Source organism: Notolabrus celidotus, chromosome 7, assembly GCF_009762535.1.
Source record: "Notolabrus celidotus isolate fNotCel1 chromosome 7, fNotCel1.pri, whole genome shotgun sequence".
In the NCBI taxonomy this organism is placed as follows: Eukaryota; Metazoa; Chordata; class Actinopteri; order Labriformes; family Labridae; genus Notolabrus; species Notolabrus celidotus.
In genome coordinates, this window is record NC_048278.1 from 35,707,639 (window position 1) to 35,734,186 (window position 26,548).

The 26,548-nt window shown below is 42.6% G+C and overlaps 1 protein-coding gene across 1 annotated transcript in view; it reads right to left on the reverse strand.

Moving 5' to 3' along the window:
• Nucleotides 1-259: 259 nt before the first annotated feature.
• The window catches only part of cacna1ab (calcium channel, voltage-dependent, P/Q type, alpha 1A subunit, b), a 148,201-nt gene continuing 121,912 nt past the window's right edge, over nt 260-26,548 (reverse strand). The window contains exons 40-46 of the mRNA XM_034688888.1: nt 24,277-24,377; nt 19,698-19,819; nt 19,220-19,355; nt 15,066-15,179; nt 4,391-4,589; nt 1,874-2,112; nt 260-1,071 (exon numbers count right to left, since the gene is read on the reverse strand). Coding sequence (XP_034544779.1) covers nt 352-1,071; nt 1,874-2,112; nt 4,391-4,589; nt 15,066-15,179; nt 19,220-19,355; nt 19,698-19,819; nt 24,277-24,377 — 1,631 coding nt within the window. The 3' untranslated portion in view covers nt 260-351. The remainder of the gene's footprint in view (nt 1,072-1,873; nt 2,113-4,390; nt 4,590-15,065; nt 15,180-19,219; nt 19,356-19,697; nt 19,820-24,276; nt 24,378-26,548) is intronic.

Here is a 26,548-nt window from a genome sequence, read left to right on the forward strand (position 1 = left end):
TTCTGAGAGCCAGACAGGCAGAGGTAAACTGGGCCCTGGCTGCGCCTCGGTTGTCTTGGCTTTTGTCTGTTTTCATTTTATCCATGTGCAGCTCTGTCACTGATTCGAGTCCCACACAACATCTGTAAAATCTTCAGCACCTTCAACCTCCCGTCCCTGTGAACTTTCTCTCATATAGAGTCCGAGGGGGGGAGGTTAGAGGGTCTGGGGGGGGGTCTGGGGGGGGGGGGATTCAACCCCCAAACATTTTCCCCACTTTTCCTGCTTTAAAAGTTTACATATCCAAGGCCAGCACACCTGAGGCTGCTATTCTTCTCTTCTTCTGCCCGCATCCCTTGCTCCCTGTGGTTGCTAGCACCAGTCATCCTCGTCTGTCTCACTGTAAGGTTCATGCAGGCCTTTGCGGGGCCCTCTGGCATGGGGAGGACGGTGGTGTGGATGGGGAGGCACCCCAGGGGGCCCCCGTCGGTGTGGGGAAGGTGAGGATGAACGGTAGCCATTAGGCACCCTACGTGGATGCGGGTGAGGGGGCGGAGGGGGCCCGTGGCGGGCAGTCCTAGGTGAGCGTGGATGTGGGTGAGGATTTCCCCCATGTGGGTGCGGGTTGCCATGGGAGAGGCTTTGCTCATAGGCGGGGGGCTCGTGGTGCCGCTCGTACTCGTAGTCGCGTTCGTAGAAGGGCCCGTCACCCTCCAGGCTGTCCCCTGGCGGAGGCCCACTCCATCGGCCTCGGTGGGGGGACCTGGGCGAGCCGTGAAGGGGTGACTGATGCCTAGGAGAGCGGGGGGAACCGTGCCGGGACGAGGAGCCCCCGTGTTGTGGAGAAGCTTGGCGTGACGGAGGTCTGTGGTGGTAGCCTCTATCGTGGTCTGGTGGGGAGAAGTGTCGAGGGGAGGGAGAGCGCAGTCGGCCCGGCCCCGGGGGGCCGTAGTTTGCCTTGCGGACAGCGGGGGAGTAGGTGACATGTGGACGGGGGACAGCAGGGGTCTGGGGCAGCTGGCGGCGGCCTCTACGTGGAGTGCTGGTCCCCGAGGTGGAGGGGACTGGGCTTCCGCTGACCGAACTACTTCCCTAAAGCAAAATGTAAACAAGGAAAATCAAAACGCACCACAACAACAACAGACCAGCATAGAGCAGAGAGGTGGTGAACAGACAGAGAGAGAGAGAGAGGTAGAGAGAGAGAGAGATATAAACACCATTGAAAATCATTGGAAAGCACAGTGATGGTGCAAAAAATTGACATCAAGAAGCCACATGTCACATTGAAGGGAAATGGACAGAGAGAGAAACAGTGATAAAGAAAAAAAGCATAAAACAAAAAAGAGAGATTGAAATCCATAAGTAGGTGTATGAGTTTGTGGGATTTGTTACGGGGGTAAAAGAACAGGTTATGGATCACTTCACAAATAATGATCAGTCACCTCACCTCTTGGGAAGCAGTCTCTTGAAACTGTTATGGGAAATGCATTTTGAAAACCTGCTGTACCACGAGTCACAGCTGAGATACTTAAAGTTACATCACCGGCACCGAAATCCACCGGAATGACACAGAATCAAGGGTGACAGGGATCCAAACATCCAGGATTCATCATGTGGACATGGCTGCATTTGTCTCTAACGTTATGCTCATGGTGGGAAACTGGAATGCTGTACTTCTGGACTTGAAACACACCAATTCCAGTTGTTTTTAGGCCTTATTCCAATGGGGAACAGCCTTCACAGCAGTATGACATTGAACCAGTATTTAATAATCCCAGCCTCAGCATTGCATCAGAGAGAAATGGATATGGGACATATCAAGATCATGTTGAGCAGTGTTGGGGAACTGTCCCTAAAGACCCTAAGCATTGATCTCAGTGACTTTTAAGCCCACCTGTCTGTGTCCTCGCCCATCCGGCCCCTCGCTGGGTGACCTGGACCAGTGGCGGTCCTGGGGATGCCTGTGGGAGTACTCATGGCGCTCCGGGCCATAGCGCTCCTTGTCCATGGAGCCGTGATGGTGGTGGTGGTGATGGTGGTGACGACGGTCCTTGGTCCGGCCACGGTCCCGCTCGCGCTCCTTAGGTGGGAGGTCGCCTGACTGCGTGGTGGTGCTGAGGTCTGTGCCCAGGCCTAACAGAAAGATGTCTCAGTTTACATTTGTAAACACAAGACGCCTCGGTACTCTGTCGGGGGTTTGTGCTACCTGACTTTGCAACAGGTGGATCAAACCAGGACTGTGCAGCAGGAAGTTAATCAAATTGGAATAACCGGGCATTAATTCACTTCACCTGCACAATCAAAGGAAGGGAACTTTTTAAAAACACCATCATTAAAGTGCTTCTCGCACTTTAGTCCAAGAAGCACATGAGCGTCTTCTCAATCAGATAACAAGGCTCTCCAATTATAAAGAGGGTGTAGAGTTCAACCCTGCCAGCTTTGTTGCATTAGTTTCACAGCTCGAGGATGCAATTTGCACTCGCAATTACTGATGAAGTGGGCTATCTGCTGGCACAATGTTCCTTTCAAGGACCTCTTTGTGCCAAGACTTGAGCTGACAAAATGTGGTGAATATGAGGATGCTCTCTTAGCTCACTAAGGGGACAGATTGGACTTAATTGCCTCAACAACTGTTACTGAATGACCCTCAAAGTTTGTTTTAGGCTTAGATTAAAACATTACAACATCCACCCGTCCATGAAAGTGCCAAACAATCAATGGGCTGGTTTGGCAGGTTGGAAGCATGGTCAAAAATTAGGAACTTTACCCCGGAACTACATGCGTTTTCCACTGGGTCTAAATTTAGTTCAGGGGTAGTAAATCTCCCCCCTAAAAAGCCCCTGCTAGGGGGGTAGTACTTTTCAAAAGGTCCCTGGGCTTTCAGGGGTCAGGGCCTCCAATGCTGAACGTGTCTGATTGGTAGATTAACCTCAGTGTTTTTATTCCGCCCACCGTCCACAATAACATCACACACATCTGTGATTCACTTGATTTCTCTTTCTTTCATTAGTTTTTATTTGTTCTATCTTTTTTGTATGTGTGTGTACTTTTCAAAAGAAGAAGCTGTGATTCTCTTGATTTAGCAGCTTGTAACAGTAGTCTTCTCTCAGCCCCACCGTGAATGCGTCTCTCCTCCCGGTGTTCCGGCTTTAATAGTGACCCTGTAAACTGGAGACCTTCAGCCGAACGTGTCATTGTTTGTGGAGATTACCCAGCTGTTGAAACACAGAGGGAGTTCCTGGGAATGCAAACTAGTTTAGTTTTTTATTAAGATTTCAAAATATCCTCATCAGATATTTAATGATGGTCTAAAGACGTCTTTGCTACTCGCGCTTATCTCCTCTCACGTGTTGATTCATTCATTACTTTTTCCATGTTTTTAACCGCAGGAGCAAAACTTTCACTTTTTTTCATGTTTTTCTGCTTTTTAAACACAATTTTAAATTTGAGGAAAATAAGTTTTTTCGACAGGCTCCGGGTCAAATTTTTTGTCAAATTTTTCTTGTCAAATTTTTTTTTTCAAATTTTTTTTTTCATATTTTTTTTTTCAAATTTTTTTTTTCAAATTTTTTTTTTCAAATTTTTTTTCAAATTTTTTTTTTCAAATTTTTTTTTTCAAATTTTTTTTTGGGTCAAATTTTTTTTTTCAAATTTCTTTTTTCAAATTTTTTTTTTCAAATTTTTTTTTTTGTCAAATTTTTTTGGGTCAATTATTTTTTTCAAAGACCTTCAGCTGAACGTGTCAGTGTTTGTGGAGTTTACACAGCTGTTGAAACACAGAGGGAGTTCCTGGGAATGCAAACTAGTTTAGTTTTTATTAAGATTTCAAAATATCCTCACCAGATATTTAATGATGGTCTAACGACGTTTATGAGGGATGCATCCGGCTGAGAGTCTCCAGTTAACAGGGTCGCTGTTTAAACCAAAACACCGGCCGATCTCTGCCACGGCCTTTTGAGTTCAAAAGGATTTTAAAGCCGTGTTGAAACGTCTTTGCTACTCGCGCTTATCTCCTCTCACGTGTTGATTCAGTGAATCCATCTGTGATGAAATATAGCACCATCTAAAACAGCGCCAGCTGAGTCTCTTCATGCTAACAGGCTAACTGTTGTGTTGCTCATAATGATACCTGCCTGTCCGTCTGCTTCTATGGTGTCACCTGTGATGAATGGCATTCCTCTTTGTGTTACTGCCCTCTACTGGTCTGGTGGTGTAGTGCATTTACTTATTTTTCTACATACGTCACTGGCCTGATTTGCACAATCTACCCGGGGCTTCAGCCAAACGCAGACAACAATGGGGGCACAGGAACCTTTTAGTTCAGGTTAAAGTAGTCCTGGGGGCTAAAAGACCCCGGAACTCTTGGTCGATATGCAATTAAAGGCAAAACGCCACGAGACAAGTGACTCACCCGTGTCTGCATCGGTGTATCTGGTCAGGGAGCGCTGTGAGGCACGGTGGCTCCTGTCTCTGAGCCTGCGTCCCCCGTGTCTCCCCTCTTCAGACACCACCCTCTCCAGGGAGTAGTCGTCCAGCCTCACGCCCCGGCCCGAGCGCTCGTGGAACAGGCTGGAGGTGGAGCGACGCATCGGACTTGTGTCTGTGATGGTCTGCGAGGATGAAAGGAGCGAGCAGAGAGGAAAGAGAGATACAAAAGCAGAAGGGGGAGAAAGGAGAGAGGAGAGAGGAGACGGGGAGTGTGATTAAATGCATCCTGACTGGTGGATTCCATATTTAGCAGTAAGAGGAACGACGAGACTATAACCCACTTTACTGCTTTTGGATGACGCTAATATAGAGCTGCAAATGGAGGTTCAGATTCTCTGTTCTCTAAATGGAAATATCTGACTCGGGTCAAACAGCAGAACCAAAAAAACACTCGTTTATCAGACAATTCAGGTTTTCATATGTTGCATGTTTTAAATAGATTGAATATTTTGGCTCTTCTGTTGTCCTGTGAGGCGACCTGCATCTGTCTGATGACTTCTGAACCATCTCAAATCAGCTAACAGCCTTTGCATTCATCTAGCTTGAACCTTAAGCACCCTGAATCCCTGAAGTCAAGCAGTTGACAAGCACATGTAATAAATACCATGCTTCATCTAAACATGGAGGAATGACACAGAGAGATATAAACAGGGAAGAGGAAGGTAAAAAGGCAGAGAGACAGCGAGCATGAAGGGAGGTTATCAAGAACCACATGCCTCGCATGCACAAGGCACAAGAGTCTGCTGGACTTTTCTAAACGGCAGCCATATTTGATTTAGACCATGCTCAGGGGGGAGAGGCTTTTTTCCTCCATTGTGGAGTTTCAACACCAATGTATGACTACTTTAAGTTTGATCCTTTTACATTTATTCTTTGATACAACGTGTAGTGATTTGACCCTCCTGTTATGTTTGTTTCTTAGGGACAGCAATAATGTTCTTGGGTCAATTTGACCTAGGGCATATTCAATTATCAGAAAAAAACAACAAAAATCCCAGTAATTTTTTTTTTTAAATCTCATTTTTAACTCTATTACTAACCATTAAAATCAATATTTAGTGCAATGGTGTTCTTTAATCCTCACAGATCATGCTTCAATGAAGATAACTCACTCGTTTTTCCATGAAAATTCATGTTAAAACTTGTTTCAATGTATAAATATAATAGTTTTACATGACATGGATTTTTGTTTATTTCATTTTACTTTTTTTAAATTTTTTTTATGAAGTGATGTTGATAAATTAACATGAGACACCTCCTCTGTCACATGCTGCCCAGATTTTTATGCTGTATTTAGCTGGTTTGGAAGGCATATATTGCTTAAAATGGACTTTAAAAAAATGTTTATTGGGATTTTTGGATTATTGAATGTGCCCCGGGTCAAATTGACCCTTTTTAATCAACTTTTTTACTCCATTACTAACCATTTAAATCAATATTTAATGCAAGGATGTTCTTTAATTCTCAGATCATGCTTCAAAGAGGATGACTCACTCGTTTTACATAAAAATTCATGTTAATTTTTTAAAAATGTTTATTTGAAAGACCTAAATATAAATAAAATAGTTTTACATGACAAAGATTTTTGTTTATTTTATTTTATTTTATTTTTTTTCTTATGAAGTGATTTTTTTATGCTGTATTTAGCTGGTTTGGAAGTCATATATTGCTTAAAATTGACTTTTAAAAAGAGTCAATTTGACCCACAACATAACAGGAGCGTTCATCATGAAGAGACTAATTCAAAGATTTTCCACACCTGTGCATCTGCCTTCTTTTTGACTGAATGATTTGCAGATATTAAATCCACAAAACGATACGAAATCATCCAGCAGGTGAGAGTTTTACTATCTTCTTCAATCAAAAGAAAGAACGAATACACACAAGCTTTAAATATGTGAAAACTTTAGTCTCTAATGCTCATTCTGTTTCGCTCACTCTAGTATTATAATCCTTGGTTGCTGCCACTTGGAGTGACCAACACTAGAAAGGTTTTTGCAGTATTTGAGATACTTTGACTTTTTTTGTAGTTTTTTATTACAGCTTAAAGCTCTAGACCAGGGGTTCCCAACCTTTTCAGCCCGGGACCCCTGAAACATTGGTGCCAAAGACTCGGGACCCCCACTGTCCCTCAAAGTGATTTAATGTGGCTTCATTTAGCTGGTCTGCAGAAAATGAGCCTACCTATATGAGCATGTGTCTGTGTTTCCTGTGCTGTTATGAATTAACCTGCTGCTACTGATGCTTTTGATATTTAACTGTTCACTAACCCTAAACTTAGGAGTCATCTGGCAAAAAGAAAGGCAGAAAACTCATCACATTTTCTATTTTCAAGGTTTTATTTCAAGTTTAAGCTTCTATTTTTGTCAATATTCTTTACTATAATGGGTAAAATGTTCTATTTTTAGATAATTAAGAAAAAAAAAAACATCTGGAAGACATCTCACGACCCCCCAATTTGTGTCTCCCGACCCCCACTTTGGGAACCCCTGCTCCAGACCACAGTAACGTCTGAAAACGACTTCCAAACTCTGGAAACGGGGCCAAGTGACTGTAGAGAAAAAGACATAAATCAAACATGGCCGCCATGTGGGTAATGGAGACTGATACCCCAGAAACAAAGAGCCTGGTCAAAATGCTCTGCAAGAACCCAACTCACAACCCCACAGGATTGTATTTCATTTATCAAAATGATCTTAAATCAAAGTCACATAAAAAAGAACTGGCTCCAGTTTTAGAACCAGTCTAGTTTGGATTTGTTTTCATGCTGGGTTCAGAATCTGGCTCTTCTGACCAGGACAGGACCCTGTAGACACGACACCCCCACAAAGCTTCACATCACTCCGATGAGAAAGCACACGCACATCGTCACCATTCAGAGAGGAGCTGTAACAAACACACAGACAGCTTTCTGTACACTCTCAGAACAGCTTCAACACAAGCCATGCACGCCCCTCAGGTAGCCGGCAGCCCTTTGCTACATGTGCACACACACACACACAGGTCAACTTTCAATCCCTGTTTCAGGCTACTTTAAGGCACTTTTCCTGGCCGCTTTCTTTCCTGTCCGTCACATTAGCGGCAAAACTCAGCTCTGCCACGTCATGCATGACTAATGACATGCCGAAACGCTGCCAACCCCCCCTCCCCGCCTCCCCGCCTCCCCGCCCTCCTTCAGGCCCACAGATGCACATCAGGTCAGACCATGCTTTCGTCATACAACCGTGGACTCGGTCTGCATCAATGCAACAGACTGAAATGCACATAAAACACAGAGGAACACACATATCCACACACACTGCAAACAAGCTGAACTCCAAAGGGGAAAGTCGTCACAGAGAACAAACAATGGAGAGCAAGAGCAACCTCGACAAGAGCAGACGACAGGAGGAGAGGTAGAGAGAGGAGGAGAAAAGGAGAAGGTGATAGAAGTGTATTTGAATTGTGACAACAGGTCACAGATGACTTTGAGGAGCTGTGAGTACCAGGCGGGTGGAGTTCACTGCAGTGGAGTAGCTAATGGTCCGTTCTAAATCTAAACTTTCAACTTGAGTGACAAACTTGCTTTTAGTATATTTGCATCATGATGCTGTTTTCTCTGTACTGGTTACCTGTTTCTTTTAGAATTGATTTTAAAATAGTTTTCCTTGTTTTTAAAGCCTCACCTATGGTCATGAGCTGTGGGTCATGACCGAAAGGATAAGATCGCGGATACAAGCGGCTGAAATGAGTTTCCTCTGAAGGGTGTCTGGGCTCGGCCTTAGAGAGAGGGTCAGGAGCTCGGACATCCGGAGGGAGCTCGGAGTAGAGCCGCTGCTCCTCCGCGTCGAAAGGAGTCAGCTGAGGTGGTTCGGGCATCTGATAAGGATGCCTCCCGGACGCCTCCCTTTAGAGGTGTTCTGGGCACGTCCAACTGGGAGAAGGCCCCGGGGTAGACCCAGAACGCGGTGGAGGGATTATATCTCCCGCCTGGTCTGGGAACGCCTCGGGATTCCCCAGGAGGAGCTGGAAAGTGTCGCCGGGGAGAGGGATGTCTGGGTCAATTTGCTTGGACTGCTACCCCCGCGACCCGACCCCGGATAAGCGGAAGAAAATGGATGGATGGATGGATGTTTTTAAAGCTCTTAACAGCCTCGCTCCTCCATACATCACGGATCTTCTGACAAGTTATGTTCCACCACGATCCCTGAGGTCCTCAACTGCTTCCCTCTCTGAGTGTTTTTAAAAGTAAACTTAAATCTTACCTTTTTAATCTGGCTTTTAACTTGGAGTGATTTCCTTTTAGCCAAGGACTGCATTAATACCATTATGCCCATTGTTTTAACATTGTTTTATTTATTTTATTCTATCTTTCTGGTATTTTTCAGATTTAATTTTATTGATTTAATTTTATTGATTTATTTTACTGATTTCATTTTATTGATTTCATTGTGATGATTTTAGTTTATTGATATTTTTGTAATGATTTTATTTTAATTTATTGGTATTTCTCAGATTTTAATATTTTCTTGTAATATTTGATTAATTTGTTTTTTTTATATTTTATTGATTTCATTGTATTGTAAAGTTTTTATTTTATTGATTTTATCGTAGATAATTTATTTTATTAATTTCATTGTTATTGTTTTATTATAATGATTTAATTGTATTGATATTATTCTAAGGATTTTAGTTTATTTTTCTGGTATTTCTCAGATTTTATTTTATTGATTTAATTTTATTGATTTAATTTTATTGCTTTCATTGTGATGATTTTAGTTTATTGATATTTTTGTAATGATTTTATTTTAATTTATTGGTATTTCTCAGATTTTAATATTTTTTTGGAATATTTGATTCATTTTTTTTATTTTTATATTTTACTTTATTGATTTCATTGTATTGTAAAGTTTTTATTTTATTGATTTTATCGTAGATAATTTATTTATTAATTTCATTGTTATTGTTTTATTATAATGATTTAATTTTATTGATATTATTCTAAGGATTTTAGTTTATTTTTGTGGTATTTCTCAGATTTTATTTTATTGTTTTTTGTAATATTTTATTTATTTGTTTTTGTAATACTTCATTTTATTGATTTTATTGCTATTATCTTATTTTTATTGTAATGACTTTTATTTTATTGATTTTATTGTAATTATTTTATCTTATTTTTCTGATATTTCTCTGATTTTATTTTACTGATTTTATCTAAATGTTATATTCATATTTTTAAGTATTTCATATTATTTCCCTCTATCTTGTTTTAGCCTTGTATCATTTTACCTACTGCTGTTGTTTTCTGTCTCTCTGTTCTTTTGTGAAGCACTTTGGGCTGCATGCTTCAATATATGAAAGGTGCTGTATAAATAAGAATGAGTTGAGTTCTGCAAACTTAAACCCTGTTAACTGAAAGTAAATCAGAAGAAAACTGGTCTCCCTTTGAGCCTGAGTGACGAGTCTCTGAGAGTTTAAAGACTTAACATGACCCGACTCCCTCACTGCTGCTAAACCCACCCATATGGACACTCACGTGGGTCAAAACAACCAGGAAACTACATTTTACTGCAGAATGATTGACAGGGAGATTGAAGAATCTAGAGAAGAGGGGTAGAGAGAGAGAGAGAGAGAGAGAGAGAGAGAGAGAGAGAGAGAGAGAGAGGAGGTACATACACTGAGGTTATTTCCACGAGGCCTGTGTCTCCTCCGCTGCAGAGCAGGCAAACACAGAGATGAGATGATACGTAGAGCAGAGCAGTGTAGCACACACACACACACGCACACACGCACACACACACACACACGCAGAGAGAGCAGAGGCCCGACATAGCATAGCCGCCAGGACCAGAAGAGGACAGATGGAGAGAGAGAGCGGAAGGATATGGACGGAGATAAGAGGAGGAGGAAGATGAGGAGGAGGAGGATAAGGGATTATTTTGAGGGTTTTCGAGGGGGAAAGAAGTAGAGGGATAAAAAGAGATGAAGGAAATGTATAGAAGGGAACGAGAGGATGAAGAGAAGGATAAAAAAGGGAGAGTGGAGGTGAAGAGACAGGAGAAGGTGTCATAAAAGAAGGACAGAGAGAGGAGAAAAAGAGAGAACCCAGTTAATTTAAAGAAGGCCAGTGCACACACATAAGAGCGAGGTGGGTGTGCCAGTGAGCGGAGAGGACAGAGGACAATATAAGATGCATATGCTCACACACACACACACACACACTCGTACACACACACTCTTACACACACTTACCGAAACAGCATGAGCTCTCTGTAAGGCAGAGCAGTGTTAGAAGGCAGTAAGTAACACACATATAAAGTGTATACGAAGAACATAAATATGCACACACAGATATTCACACACTCACACACACACACTTACACACTTACACACATAGGGGATATTCTACCTTCATTTGGAGTTACAAGCATTTCAAATTAGCTCACTACTAAACGGTTCTACTGAGCATGTAGCGCTGCAGGAGCCATACATCCACTATCTCCTCTGGGTGGTGCGTTCATACGCCGCTACGCTGTGCTGCTGTCTTCCAGGTGTGCAGAAGGAATAAATGCAGGAAGTCTGAAAAGTCACAAGCATGTCGTAGCTTTCTAATCTGCAGGTAGCTGATGTCACTTTCTGACCGTGTGAGATGATAGGATAGGAAAGGCACACGTCCTTTGCTATGGTTTGTTAGCTGAGAGTAATGCTAGCTAAACAGAGTATTAAACATTAGCTGTTGGGCTTTAGCTTTCTGTACGGCCTCTACCTATTCCTCCATGTTTAATCTTCTCTGCAGGATCTTCAGTTACGTGACAGAGAAATGGCGTGGTCACTCGAAACTACTCCAAAAAGTTCTTGGTGCTGACCCAAAGAGGGCAAAAAGATGAAGGGTGTCAGCACTTGCAATACAGTTCAAAACTTGTAATTTTAGAAATTCACTGCAGCTTTCATCAGCGTCTCACCAACTAGGGGGGCGTGTCCTATTTATCTTTATAATTATCGCCAGGTGGTAAACCACACCAAAAAAAGCCACGTTACATAATAACACAAAATAATACAAAGCAGCAACTTGAGTCAACACTCTACCCTCTCTCTACCTCATCTTCTAAAAGTTCATACACTCCATGGAGTAACCAACAAACCAAAGTGAGAGCAACATGACTGGATGCAGGGGTTACAATGTTTGAATGCTGGGATGTGAGTGAGTGAGTGTGTGTGTGTAGCTGCAGCCAGAGGCTTCCTGTCAAAGTCAATGCACCAATCGGACGACATGTCGGCTGTATGTATTTTGGAGCTGGACGTGGACGTACTTGGACGAGAGGTCGGATGCTCGCTGCAGGTGGCGTCGCTTTAGTTGTTGATTTATCACCTGCTGTCCTCTGAGAGGACTGTGTATTGAACAAACCTGGAGGGTCTTTTAAAATAGACTTTTATTCCGGTTATAGCAGCCAGTGGAGTCGCCCCCTGGTGGCCTTTATAAAGAATATAGCTTTACAACACTATTGAGTTCCTTCTCACATTCTTAAAGGTGACATATCATGCAAAATGGACTTTTTAATGGTTCTCTACCTGAAATATGTGTCCCTGTCTACAAACCCCCCGAGAATGAAAAGAAATCCATTCTGCCCCTGTTTTGATTTCTCCACCTTTCTGTAAATGTGTGTGAAACGAGCCGTTTCAGACTTCAGTGTTTTTGTTACGTAACAACAATATCCGGTCTGTCACGGAGTCAGAGCTCGGAGCTTGTTCAGCCCATAGACTGTATAAAATAATACTGAATCCCCTCCTCCGTTTTTCATTCCCTGCACACATGTGTGCTAACAAGGAGCTTAGGAGGGAGGCATGCTAGTTGTAGGCTGTCTTAATAAACACAAAGGTCGGTTTTACTCCCCACGTCTGCAGATTTGAAGATCTAGTGGATGATTTTTATTTATCATGGATAAGTGCTAGCGCTAGTTAGCATAGCTACATAGCTACATGTTCGTAGCTGTAGCTGTAGCTGTGTACCAAGACACACGTCGACATACTGATAAATAAAACAACAAGAAACACTAAATCTGTGACCAATCCTTCAGAAAGGTCCTGCTACAGGCGCCTCTCCGTCAGGATCAGATTCTGGATCAGATTCAGAGGGTTGAAGTAACGTGATCTCTGAGCAGCCGTGTATATTCAGCCAACATGTAAACATTAGATCAACGTGCTGGAGAGCCGAGGCACATCCACTTCCTGAGGGGGCGTGGTCAGAGAGAAAACAGAGTGTTCTGAGGAGGACTGAAGAAGAGGGTTTTTCAGGCAGACCAAAATCTGATTTCAAAGTGTTTTTTTGAGCATAAACTTTAAAGACATGTTTTGGGGACCTCTTAGACCAATATATATTGATGAAAAAAGCGTGATATGTCACCTTTAAGGCTGGTCTATACTTCTGCATTGCCCCTACGCAGCAGTGGTCGAGAGCACTACATACTTGTGCATCAATGTGTCCGTGTCGCACAGCAATATTCCTCCAAAACCCTTGAGGGCAGTGTGGTCTCTCTGATAGTCCGGTCGCCTGCTTCTGGCTCTGCTACGATCTCTGTTTACTTTTCCACAGAGATTCAGAGCGTGTTATGTTAATCTACAGCTGATACATGTTGCTGTTTATGATGCAGACATGATTACATGAATAATAGAGAGGAGGAGATGAAATACACGGCCGATTAGAAGGGATCCTGGAAGTGCTCTAAATGCAGGAAATACAATGCCGCCAAGCCGACCAATAACAGGGTTTGAGGTCAGCGTCGATTTGACTCATAGTTACATTTTGGTGGAGGTGTGCGTCAGCTATGTTCGTAGGTACGGGAGCTAAGCGGACTTCCGGCGTAGGCTACGCCGTCGATTTGACACAGAAGAACCTGGGGGGACAGGGCCTTCTCTGTCGCTGCCCCCACCCTCTGGAACTCTCTCCCCCAACACCTCAGATTCTCTCCCTCACTCACCAAATTCAAATCCGGACTCAAAACCCACCTATTTACAACGGTTTTTAACCTATCATTGATTCATTTCTTTTTGTTTTGTTTTGTTTTATTGTTTCTTGTTTTGTTTTATTTTGCTGCCTTGCTTTTTCTTTGCTTTTTTTTTGCACTGTTTTCCTTTGCTTTTCTATTGTATAATTTTATTTCCTGTAAAGCACTTAGAGAATCTTTTAAAGTGCTTTAATAAATAAAATGTATCATTATTATTATTATTATTATTATTATAAAGCAGGCTTTAGGAGTAGAAAATGTGCTAGAGCTGCAAACCTGCAGGAGATACAGTACATGGTCACTTTTGTGGAAAAGCTGTGACAAGGACTTCCAAATGTGCAGATTACTTTTGGCATTAAAAGAAAAATGTTAGAAAAATAGGGTTTTATTTAAAGAAGTCCAAATCGTTTTTAGAACTTCAGTTTTGTTTCTTTGTGAAAGGGAGGTAAAAAAGCTTCAGCTTACACTTTTTAGAGGAATTTACAAATGCAACTATAAAAATAATCCCTTGATTTGTAATTTCAACATATGTCTGAGTTTGAGATACCGTTAAATCAGACATAGGGGGGCAGCAGTAGCTCAGTCCATTTGGGCTTGGGAACCAAAGGGTCGCTGGTTCAAGTCCCAGCATGGACGAAGCTTGGCAAGTGGACTGGTGGCTGGAGAGGTGCTGGTTCACTTGCCTGGGCACTGCCGAGGTGCCCTTGAGCAAGGCACCGAACCCCCAACTGCTCTGGGTGCGCTGGTTGACGGCAGCATCCTCACTCTGACATCTCTCCCTGAGCATGTGTGTGCATGATTGTATGTATATATGTATGTGTAGCATGCCCAAAAAATAGCATAAGTGGAAGAAATTGAATTTTAATAAAGTACCTTTCTTTCTTTAGATAAACTTCTACATCCAATTGCAAAAAATGAGGATTTGTTTTCTTCACACTCGATGTTTCGTTGGACACTTCTTCAAACTGTGATCCAAACATGAACACCGTCTACCCGTTCCTCTCTCACATCCACCTCGCCAAGTACGCAGCCGAGCTCGATCGCATCATGATTGGTGAATACAGTGAATCTGAGACCTCTCCTGGACTGCCTCTGGCCCACAGTTAACACAGGACAGACACACCAAGGATTAAATGGGAATGGAAAAGGGAACAGGATGAGGTTAAAGGAGTTCTCACAGATATTCTGGATCTATATTTTACAGATATGTATTTGCATACATATCTTGCACACTTATCCAGGGCCGCGACCCATTTTGCTAGCTGCTCCAGCGTTAGCATGCGGTTATCGTGGGAGCTGAGCAGCTGTGGGTCGGCTGCTGGATGAGTGGAGGGAGGATGGGAGGGGAAAACAAATGGGAGGGTAGACAGAGGAAGCTGGATTTGTAGTCTCGACGCTTCTTTGCATCCTGAACGTTTTTCTTATGCAAAGAAAAACGTGATTTAAAAATACCAAAATATGAAAAGATGTCTTTATCAAACACATCCGAACATTTTGTGTCATCAAACAAGAAGCATGTTTCGTTGTTTGAGATGCAAACAGAGACTTTTTTGAATCTGCTTCCACTGTCTTTGCTAACAGGAATAAGAATGGTGATGGTGGGATGAAGGTGCTCACTTGGTTGTCTGCCGAGAGGCGGGGCATGGAGATGGTCCGCCCATGCCCATCCATTGGGTGATAGGGCTCAGTGTCGGAGTACCCGTCCCGCCCCATCTCCCTCATCTCTACCGTCTGTAAAACACAACGAGAGGGGGGCGTGACCACTGCCGGCTGGGGGAGGGGCTCTGACAGAGGGGGCGCGGCTGATTTAGAGACATGCCGGTGCCTGGATACACCCCATATAGTGTGGTCTCTGATGTTTACTGTAGCAATGACTCAGACCTTTGCATGAATCTTTGCTTTTTGGGACAGTATGTGGTTCCATTTCAACCACTGGCATCGAAGAGAGAGAGAGATGAGGGGGCAGGGGAGAAGGGACGTCCCAACAGACAAGTGTAAAGGACTAAATATCTCCCAGCTCCTCACCAAGGACTCAAAAGGAGTAGGAGGTAGGAGAGTGAAAATCAAGGAACAGGAGGATGTTAGGACCGAGAGAGAACAAGAGATGTGGATTTCAAGCAGGGTGATGGAGAGAGAGACAGAGAGGGAGATTCGGAGAGAGAGAAGAGCTCAAAGGACAGAGAGAGACACTGCACCGACATCCAGACTGGAACGACCAGGACGACTGGGTTAGAGGTTTCGGTAACACTTTATATTAACTACACCCTTTAAAGCATTAATTAAGCATTAATTAATACTTAACTCATCAGCATTGTTCATACATTAATACTCATTTATATATCATGTACAAACACAGTTATAAATGTTTTATTATTCATGAATATGACTCTCTATAATATGTTAACTAACTCTTTGTTCATACTTTATAAATGATGGATTCACCAAATGAGCTATTATGGTCATTATAAAGCAGTTATAAACACATTTACAGGTTATGATTCTAACATTTAGTAAGGGTTAGTGAACACCTTATTACATAGCAAATTATGATTGATCAAGGTAGTCACAAAGGACTTATAAGCTGCTTGTTCATGGTTTTGTGAGCTGATCTAAAGTGAGGACTTTTTATGCTTTACAAAGAATTCATTAATGAGATTTAAGACCAGCAGCACCTTAAAACACAGAATCCAAGTTATTGTTTTGCAGCTGCATTTTAACTTGAGTTTACAAATGGTTTCTTACAGACAGAGTTTAAATGTTACTGTGTCTATTTATATATTTGATATGTCATATTTTATTTGAGTTTTTCCACTGTCAGCACTTTAAAGGGGACATATCACACTTTTTTCATCAATATATATTGGTCTAAGAGGTCCCCAAAACATGTCTTTAAAGTTTATGCTCAAAAAAACACTTTGAAATCAGATTTTGGTCTGCCTGAAAAGTCCTCTTCTTCATTCCTCATCAGAACACTCTGTTTTCCCTCTGACCACGCCCCCTCAGGAAGTGGATGTGCCTCGGCTCTCCAGCACGTTGATCTAATGTTTACATGTTGGCTGAATATACACGGCTGCTCAGAGATCGCGTTACTTCAACCCTCTGAATCTGATCCTGACGGAGAGGCGCCTGTAGCAGGACCTTTCTGAAGGATTGGTCACAGATTTAGTGTTTCTTGTTGTTTTATTTATCAGTATGTCGACGTGTGTCTTGGTACACAGCTACAGCTACAGCTACAGCTACAGCTATGAACATGTAGCATATGTGGCTATGCTAATTAGCGCTAGCACTTATCCATGACAAATAAAAATCATCCACTAGATCTTCAAATCTGCAGACGTGGGGAGTCAAACCGACGTTTGTGTTTATTAAGACAGCCTACAACTAGCATGCCTCCCTCCTAAGCTCCTTGTTAGCACACATGTGTGCAGGGAATGAAAAACGGAGGAGGGGTTGAGTTGTATTTTATACAGTCTATGGGCTGAACAAGCTCCGAGCTCTGACTCCGTGACAGACCGGATATTGTTGTTACGTAACAAAAACACTGAAGTCTGAAACGGCTCGTTTCACACACATTTACAGAAAGGTGGAGAAATCAGAACAGGGGCAGAATGGATTCTTTTCATTCTCGGGGGGTTTGTAGACAGGGACACATATTTCAGGTAAAGAACCATTAAAAAGTCCATTTTGCATGATATGTCACCTTTAAGTTTGAGAGATTTTCTTTTTCAGTTGCAGAGTATTTTAAGTTCATATGAAGAGTTATTTTGATAAACACGGTTTTATACAGAGGTTGTTTCCTTTTAATAAATACACCTTTAAGTCCATGTGTTGTGTCTGTTTCCTTATTCTGTTGAATCAATATCTGTGACTTCTGTGTTTTAAGGTGCTGCTGGTCTTAAATCTCATTAATGAAGTTTTTATTGTAAAGCATAAAAAGTCCTCACTTTAGATCAGCTCACAAAACCATGAACAAGCAGCTTATAAGTCCTTTGTGACTACCTTAATTAATCATAATTTGCTATATAAGGTGTTCACTAACCCTTACTAAATGTTAGAATCATAACCTGTAAATGTGTTTATAACTGGTTTATAATGACCATCATAGCTCATTTGTATTTGGTGAATCCATCATTTATAAAGTATGAACAAAGAGTTAGTTAACACATTATAGAGAGTCATATTCATGAATGATAAAACATTTATAACTGTGTTTGCACATGATATATAAATGAGTATTAATGTATGAACAATGCTGATGAGTTAAGTATTAATTAATGCTTAATTAATGCTTAATAGGGTGTAGTTAATATAAAGTGTTACCGAGGTTTCTTATCACTTTAGGATGATCAGTGGTGGACAGAACAAAGCACGCTTACTCCAGCACTGTTTTTGAGTATTTGTCGTTACCTGAGTATCATTTTTTGGGGAAACTTGTGACTCTTACAGTTGATTTATGAACACAAGAAACTGTGTTGAACTTTTTCAACTGAGAGCCCTGGAAACACTGAATCACATTTGATTTGAATAGAAAATAGAAGCTGCAAGTAAAAAAAAAAAGCCATTAATGGACATGACACCTTACTCTATAAGCCTGGAGCCAGGCCCAGCCCTCAGGATGTTTTTTTGCTACCTTGTTTTCACTAGTATTCCTAGTTAGCATACACCTTGGGCCATCTCAAGATGATAATAAGCACTCTCAACTCGGGGCCGTTTGCTCGTGAGGCGCCAAAAAAAAACATTTTCTAAAAATGCTCCTGGCACGATAATGTAAATCCAGAAAATAAGGTGCATTCTTTGACATCCAAGTATGAAATTTGGCATAGAATATCCTGACACATAGGGGAAAGTGGCAAAATAAGATTCTGGTGCTTGCTGATTTTAGATTTTAAAATATCATCCACAAAATACACAACCAGGCTATAAAAACAGCATCTGTTGGATGAAATCTCGTGAGAAATGGTCACTTTGGAGCATTACATGGTCAATGTCACGGCTTCATTTGTATTTAAAACACTGCCCAGCTTTGTAAGCTTCAATTTGAGCTCTAGATGACCTCTGCAGCTTAAATATTACACTTCCTGTGGCCATAAATACTTCACTGAACCCCAAATCAGAGAGAACAGAATTTTCAGTTTCCAGCATTCCAGATGGAGGTTAGCCTGTTACTTGAATCTAACACTACCTTCATATATACCGCTTCTCCTGCTATCTGAGGTGGAGAACATAAGGGATTGTTACATTTGTACTACAAATGCTTTAAACTGGATTAAAATATATTTTTTGAACATTTTAAATGTAAAAATCAGTGCACACAAGCAGGGTTCAGTAACACTAGTTTGAATACTGACGGATCTGTACTGTGACTCTAAGTGTCATGAAGTTGTGTACTTCGTCCACCACTGAGGATGTTAAAATGAACCTTCCTCACAGCGAGGACACTCAAACAGAGCGTTAAGGTGGAGCTCTGTTCCTCTGCAGCTAAGACTTCACATCACTGACAGGGAACTGGATTCAGATCTGTCACCTTCTTTTTATCCCCGAAACACACCGACCACTTCAGAGGTGAGGAGTGAATCAGTGAAGGTTCAAATCAAAGACTTACCTGAAGGAGACAGGAACATGGGAGCTACTGTTTGTCACTCAATCACTCACCTTCACATGTTCTCTTTATCTCTGTTTTAATATAATGCTACAGCAGGAATCCTGAGGACTGTTTCGGACGCAACCTGTGACTACGAGTGATGACGTGTACGTCTGTGTGCTCGTCCTACCTGTGGGTTGTGACGGTTGTCGTGAAGATCATCGGGGTAGGGTCTGTCTGGGCTCCAGTTACCCGTCTTCTGCAACATTTCCTGGGCTTTGGCCGTCACCCACGGCTGGCCCTCAGTCATGCCCCCCTCAGGAGGTCTGGAGCCCACACATACACACGAGTCAGGAGGTTACAAATCAAAGACACAGTCCACAAGTACTCATGAGATATCTTTGACTTAGCAAGGGAGAGACTGTTTGATCTCAGAGGAAAGGGGTCTCTTAAAAATCCAGTTATTATTAAAACTTAAAGCATGCAGAAGAAAAGATCCTCGTGTAAATCCAAAATATAATATTTATGTCTTGATAGATTTGAAGTCCAACATGCAGAGTTGACCACAAACAAAGGAAGGAAAGGTGTGTGTGTATCTGAAGGTGTGTTTCCTGGTGTCTCTTCTAAGTCAGTTCACCACCAGTCCACCTGCGCCCCCGTTTACTCACATGCCGTTGAGGTTGTCCGGCTGGGTGCTGGGGAGGCCGTTCAGGCCTTGGCCCCCCTGTCCTTCGGTGCCCCCTCCCTCAGAGGGCGGCTCCATGCGCTGAAACATTAATGGCGTTCGGTTCTGTGTGAGATACACGACATGGCCTGCAGGCTGGTATCAGGCACACTCAGGGGGGCAGACACAGGACACAAACACAGGATGCACTCGCAGCATGCACCCACACGGGGGCGCCATCGGCAAGCACATGGCTGTGGGTATCCAAGGTAGAGTTCCCCCTGCCAGAGCACTGATTTGAGATCTGCTAACCACACTGAACACCACTTTGACTTTTACGTGATCTGACTTTAAATCTGTGTGTTGATGCTCAGAGAGGGAACGCTGATCTCAGATCTGTGTCAAAGAGAGACTACTACCTTAGGCATTACAGGTCTTAAATCACAGGTCTTTGACCAGACTACTATACACATCATCGAAACAGACTTTCTACTCAAAGACCGCCACTTAACAATCTTCATAAAGAAGATTTCTTGAGTAATCCGCCATCAGACATCTGACCCTGAACCAGTCTTATGAAAAAACAAACTTCTGCTTCCATCAGGTCAGAGGTCAGGCAGCGTTCCTCCCCGGGGATCCTGGGTAATGGAGTCCTCTCAAGGGGTAAGGGTGATGGTTCATGACTGCTACAGTCAGTGTCATGTCCCTGCACAGCCAGGAAGCTACAGGCTGAATACTAAAAAGGAGTGCAGATGGATGGAGGCGGGTTCAGAGACAGATTCTTGTCCACGCCTCCTCTGACACATCGGGCTGAGCTGCTGGACACTCATGGATACCTTTACCAATCAGAGGTGAGAACGGAGACTTTGACGTAGCAGCTGAAGTCCAATCTTTAATGTATTATGATATGCTGAAGTTGTCTGGTGTGCTAAATCTATTTCTGTCATGCATAAATCATGTGGTGGTTGTAATGCGTCTGAAATATGAATTCCTGGTTTGATGAAGTCGTAAATTTGCCTCGACCTTCAAGATACCAGATGTTTTAGGAGCTGATCACCCTCTTCTACTTCTTCCTCTGGACATTTGATAAATGGTCACAGAGAGACAACAATGCTGCCTTCTAAAGCCAGTGGACAGTCGGTCTAACCCTGTCGTGGTAAATGGCGCAGGTTCATCTCTGGGCTGTTTGGTTTGGCATGACTTAGCTCAAGAGATACAACCTGACAGACAAGAGTTCAGGCATTTTGGTTTGGAGTGTGGTGAAAACAAAAACAAAGGGCGCCGGTTTAATGAAGTATGTTTCAGCAGTGGCTTATGCATCAATGAATAATCCTGTGATTGTCTGATTACATACGGAGCCACTGGTCACAGGAACCTCCACTCAACATCCCACCAGCCAAACACAGCAGACAGACAGACAGACAGATTCATGAACAAATATGGGAGAGATTGATGTTTTGGTTAGAGCAACTTGGTGACAATCGACCCGGATTGACCAAATGGCGAGAGCCTGCTAAGTCAAGTCTCATCTCCTCCTGGAAGGATAAAAAGGAGAGCATCAAAAGGACAGAGACAACACGACAAGACAGGAACAAGAGAGCGTAGACATCAGACAAAAGAATGAAAGACAGGAGACATTAGACCGGAGACACATCAATAGACACTGAGAACAACAGAGAAACAGCAGAGCTTGAGGAATGGAGGAGGAGGAGGAGGAGGAGGAGGAGGAGGAGGAGGAGGAGGAGGAGGAGAGAGACAGCACGTAAAATGAGGAGTTCAAAGAAAAGTCCACCTCCTGGTTCTTTTACGTTGTCACATGAGATCAGCGGTTAGATAGTGGTCCAATCCTTTCTCCTTGATTGATATTTTTGGATTCAGAATGGGAAACGCCAGACTGGAACTGAATCTCACATCATTTCTCTGTTCAAATTTAGCATTAGAAAAAAAGCCAGTGGTCTTACAGTCAAATTCCACCAGATCTGAGTTGGGTCCTTCTCAGATCCATCACAGCCCCGGATCTGATAGGTTTCTATTCTAGTCAATGAGTTAATAACTTCCACTGGATCTGCTCCGTTGCAGTCCCGGCTCTGTCTCTGATCCGGCAGGACTCCCCTAGTTTTTGTTGGTTTGAAGTTTTGTGAACCTCTATGTATTCAACAGTCTTGTTTTGTCTCTTTGTAACCTCTTGAATCTTTTAAACCATGGTTTGTTGCTTTGAAGTTGTTTGTATCTTTGTCGTTGCCCCTTTTTTAAACCATTATTTGTTGCTTGGTCTCAGCTTTGTGTGTCTCTTTGTAACAGTATCTGTCTTTTTATTCGTGTTTTGTTGCTTTGCAGTAGTTTTGTGATTGCCAAATTCCACCAGATCCATGTCCGGTCCGTCTCCGATCTGTCACGGCACCTAATCTGATAAGTTTCTATTCTAGTCAATGTGTTAACTTCCACTGGATCCGCTCTTTTGCGTTCCGGCAGGTCAGAGCCCCCCAGATCAGATACACAAGACTTCTATTTGTGCCGGATGCCGGAGCACGACGCATCAATCTCAACAGAGCAGATGGAGCGGGGAAAGGAAGTCAGGTTTCACCAAATCAAAATGAAAACATCCGGTTAATTTTCAGAATAAAACACTCTGTGTTATCACCAGATCGTATTTCACTTCACTACAACAACAAACCAAAGTCATGATGAGCGGAGCCAGGCCTGGAGCCAACAGGTCAGAGGTTTTCAGAGGACCAGAAAGACAACATGGTCACATGACTCCAGCTGGCTGGCGGTCCTGCTCCGGGCTGGGTTCTGAAAATGCAGCCGGTGGATGTTAAAGGACGAGAGCCACGGAGCCAGAGACTGTCCGGATATGGATCTGGTGGAGGTCCGATGTTAATTGCGTGTGCATGTTGACGCTTTTCTGCAGATACCCTCCACCTTACTGTCTTGTTGTGTCCTTATTGTCTTGTTGTGTCCTTACTGTCTTGTTGTGTCCTTACTGCCTTGTTGTGTCCTTACTGTCTTGTTGTGTCCTTACTGCCTTGTTGTGTCCTTACTGCCTTGTTGTGTCCTTACTGTCTTGTTGTGTCCTTACTGTCTTGTTGTTTCCTTACTGTCTTGTTGTGTCCTTACTGTTTTGTTGTGTCCTTACTGTCTTGTTGTGTCCTTATTGTCTTATTGTGTCCTTACTGCCTTGTTGTGTCCTTACTGCCTTGTTGTGTCCTTACTGTCTTGTTGTGTCCTTACTGTCTTGTTGTGTCCTTACTGTCTTGTTGTGTCCTTACTGTCTTGTTGTTAAGTACCAGTGTTCCAATCACCAAGTCAAATTCCTTGTGTGTGCGAGCTGACTTTCTTGAATCTTGAATCTTGAATCTTGAATAACTGCCTGATTTTGGACCAAAACACAATGATCTGCTGAGGATCTGCTTCCCCTCAAGGATTGGAGACGTTCATAGAGTGAAAACTCAGATTTGAGTATGAGGGTACGACTCTGATGTTTTAGAAAACCAAGGAACATTCTTAAATCAAACCGTGGCTGTAAAAATCTTGACTACGACTCATCTTAGCGCTTCCATTGGGTGGATTTTTCCTTATAAGTGGTGCATAACAAGGAAAACAGGATAGAGAGGATGGGTTGAGACACAGAAGAGGAAGTGGACAAACAGACAGACAAACAGACTGGTCAGAGTCCTTGTGTTGTGTATTGCTGATGTTGAGAGAGCCTGTGTGGACCCGGCCATTCAGTCCAATGGGATGGCTGCATTCAGGAACACAACAACACATACTGTATTTTCACGGGCGTCGTGTCGGGGAGGATAAAAACTAACATGCTCTCCATCCACCAATGCAGTCCTTTGTTTTCAGGCCAATTTCAGGGAATCTATGACTTTAATGTGTCATGTTTCATTTGAGATCAAGAGCAAATCAAACTCAGTGACTCACTGGAGAGAACGGGACTTATTGTATGAGTGGAGAGATGTTTTCACACGTCCATAACGTGGACTGAAAATACAAAGACAACGGGAGCGAGTGCATCTCAAAGGCATTCACTGACAGGAGGGAAAGAGCACTGACGGGGAACGAAAAGGTAAGGCCATGTGGTATCATCATCATCATCATCATCATTGTTCAGAGTGTTACCAACAACAAAAAAGCAAAGCCGTCAATCGTTAACCTTCGTCAAACTCACGCCTCATCACCACGCTCAAACAGCTCGTGGTGAAAAGGCAAAGACAGGCCGGAGCAGCAGGAGAGGGGAAGGTTGCTAACTAGCCAGATATATTAACACCTCTGTTAGCAAGCATAGTTTGAAGTACAAGTCTGGCTTAGAGAGCAACAAGGTGCTGAAGAACAGACGGACCATATTTTCAGGTAACATGCTAGTAAGGGTGCAGCGCAGGCCGAGAGGGAGGACGTTTGGAAGTGTAGCTCTAATAAAGGATTTAAAGGAATAAGATTTGGTTCTTATGCTTTTAAATCCAAGAGAAAGGCAAAATTCAGTCCAAGCACAAAGGAGAGTCTTAGAGAAGGCCGACAGAAGGATAGTAGAGTAACAGGAACAAGAAGGTCTTTTTTTTGCATTCTGGGATGGAGTCTACCTGTTCCTCTTGCAGGGCCTGCATCTTTTTCGTCTTGCTCTGCCGGTAGTATTCCATGATCATCATGGCGGCGTAGATTTTGCCCACTGTCAAGTCTGTGGCTGCTGAAAAAATGACAAGTTAACCTGCAAGATTAGACCGGGGTGGGATGGGACCCTGAGCCGTGGGAGGGGGGGGATGGGAGTGGGGGCACAAGACACAGATTGAAACACAAAACCACTGGTACAGAGAAGTTCACAATAGCATGCAGAGTACAGCAGCAGTTTGGACAATTCTGTTTCATCTATACCCATCTCTACTTTTTGAATGTGTAGTCCCCAGTTTGGTAGATTCAATTGTTTCTATCTCAGTGGGCTGGGAGAAGTTCTGCCATGGTTGTTTGGTCAGTGGTTACCAGTAAAAGCATATTCACATCCAAGTAAGTCCTCCTTTTAAAACACATTGACCCTGCCTTTTTGGAGTCTCAACTCTTAATGTCAAACTCTTAATAACACAAAGGCGATGTACTACCTTAGTACTGTGCTACTTTTGATATTAGGTGCAACCCTTGAGTCACTGAACCCTGTTTCCATTGGCTAATACTTGTTTTGGACATATGGTGTAAGCACATATAGGAACCTTTGGCATCAAATCTCCAAAGCTTCTGTGCTTTACTGATTTAAAGACCAAAGTTCAAACACTATACACAAAATGTATGGAAACTTCCAAGGAAAAATGACCATTATCAAATTTGAAGGACATGACAGGGCGTTAAAGGGACAGGTAACATTTTTAAAACTACTTTATATAATAAAGAGTGAAATGCTCTTGCAAAGTCGTAAACATTTGAAGCCACCAAGCGGCAACTTCCTGTCTTAAAATATGAAGCCCATGCAGAAGTGCTAAAAAACTGCAGTTCATCAAGCGTCCACTAGAGGCTGGCTGCAGAAACACCGGAAACCACATACACACCCATTCAAAAGAGAAGATCTTTACAGGGGGTGAATTTTTTTATAACTCATTATTTTTGACGGTATTAAACTGACGAGTTTTGCCCAAATAAGGGCGTTGCTGACTTGATTTACAGGCGGGCGCACTGTAGCTGTTGTCGAGGAGGCTAAAGGCCCGCCTCTTTACCTCACACCAGCTCAGGCAAAGTTAAGTTGTGTTCAGCACAGAGCTGGGCGATATTGAAATATATGTTATCACAATAAAAATTTTGATATCAGTCGATATTAATAATTATAATGCTAAATATCAAATCATTATTTCACTTAAATGTAAAGTCCGATTTTTACTCCTGAGTGAAAGTTGAGGACAGTTTGTTAACTTGTGTCTGGATTTAGTTTTCTGATAAACTTCTTGAATCCATCATTACTGTTGGTGCTAACAGGAAGCAGGTCATTTGTGTAAGATGAGATATTTTTGTGAATATTCTTATTTTTTTATGTTGGGTGGCAACTAGCGTTTAAGGCAAATTAGCACCCCCTCTCTGTCCAGTGGTTGGGGGGGTTTTAATGACAGGTTTAACATTAACTATGTGAACTGAATTAAAAATGGCTCCATGCTCGCGAGCTAGTAAGCAAAGCTAAGTAGTAGCAGGAACAGTTGTGACCGGAGGGATGTGTGAATGAGTGATACATGACAGATTGATGCAAGTGTCACAATCATATCAGTTTCTATTGGCCCAAAGCTAACTAGGGTGGGACTAATGGGCACAATATGCTGGTTTCATTGGCAAAAATGGTCCTCATCTGTATATATGCTGTTTTTAATGACACAGCACAATTAAAAAAATTATTAGAATTTTTTTATATTTATTTCACGGAGCCCCACGATATGGTTCGCGGACCCCCAGGGGTCCTAGGACCCCACTTTGAGAACCACTGGTCTATGGTAACCACTCTCCAAATTTTCCCTGATGAAGCTTCAGATGAAACAGAACTGAGCTCCCTTGCTGATGTACGTCAAACAATCATTTTCACAACAAAGCCGTCAGTCTTTTCACAGGCAGATGCTTCATCTTTGCATTATCATGAGACATTCTCTCATTCACTGTCATCTAACCGTATCAAAGCTTCTGTGTATCTCATCTCAACACTAGACTAAGGACTGGGCAGCCACACCACTAGGAAAGCCTCAGACACCTTAAAGAAATGATCCCTGAAAAACAGGAGCTCAATTTTTTTCTAAAAACTCCGGACATATCCCCGGAGTTTGGATGAAGAACAGTTAACATTTAAAATCAGAAAAATACTGAGCTTTGTTTTCTTGAAAGTTCTTGTACAGAGTG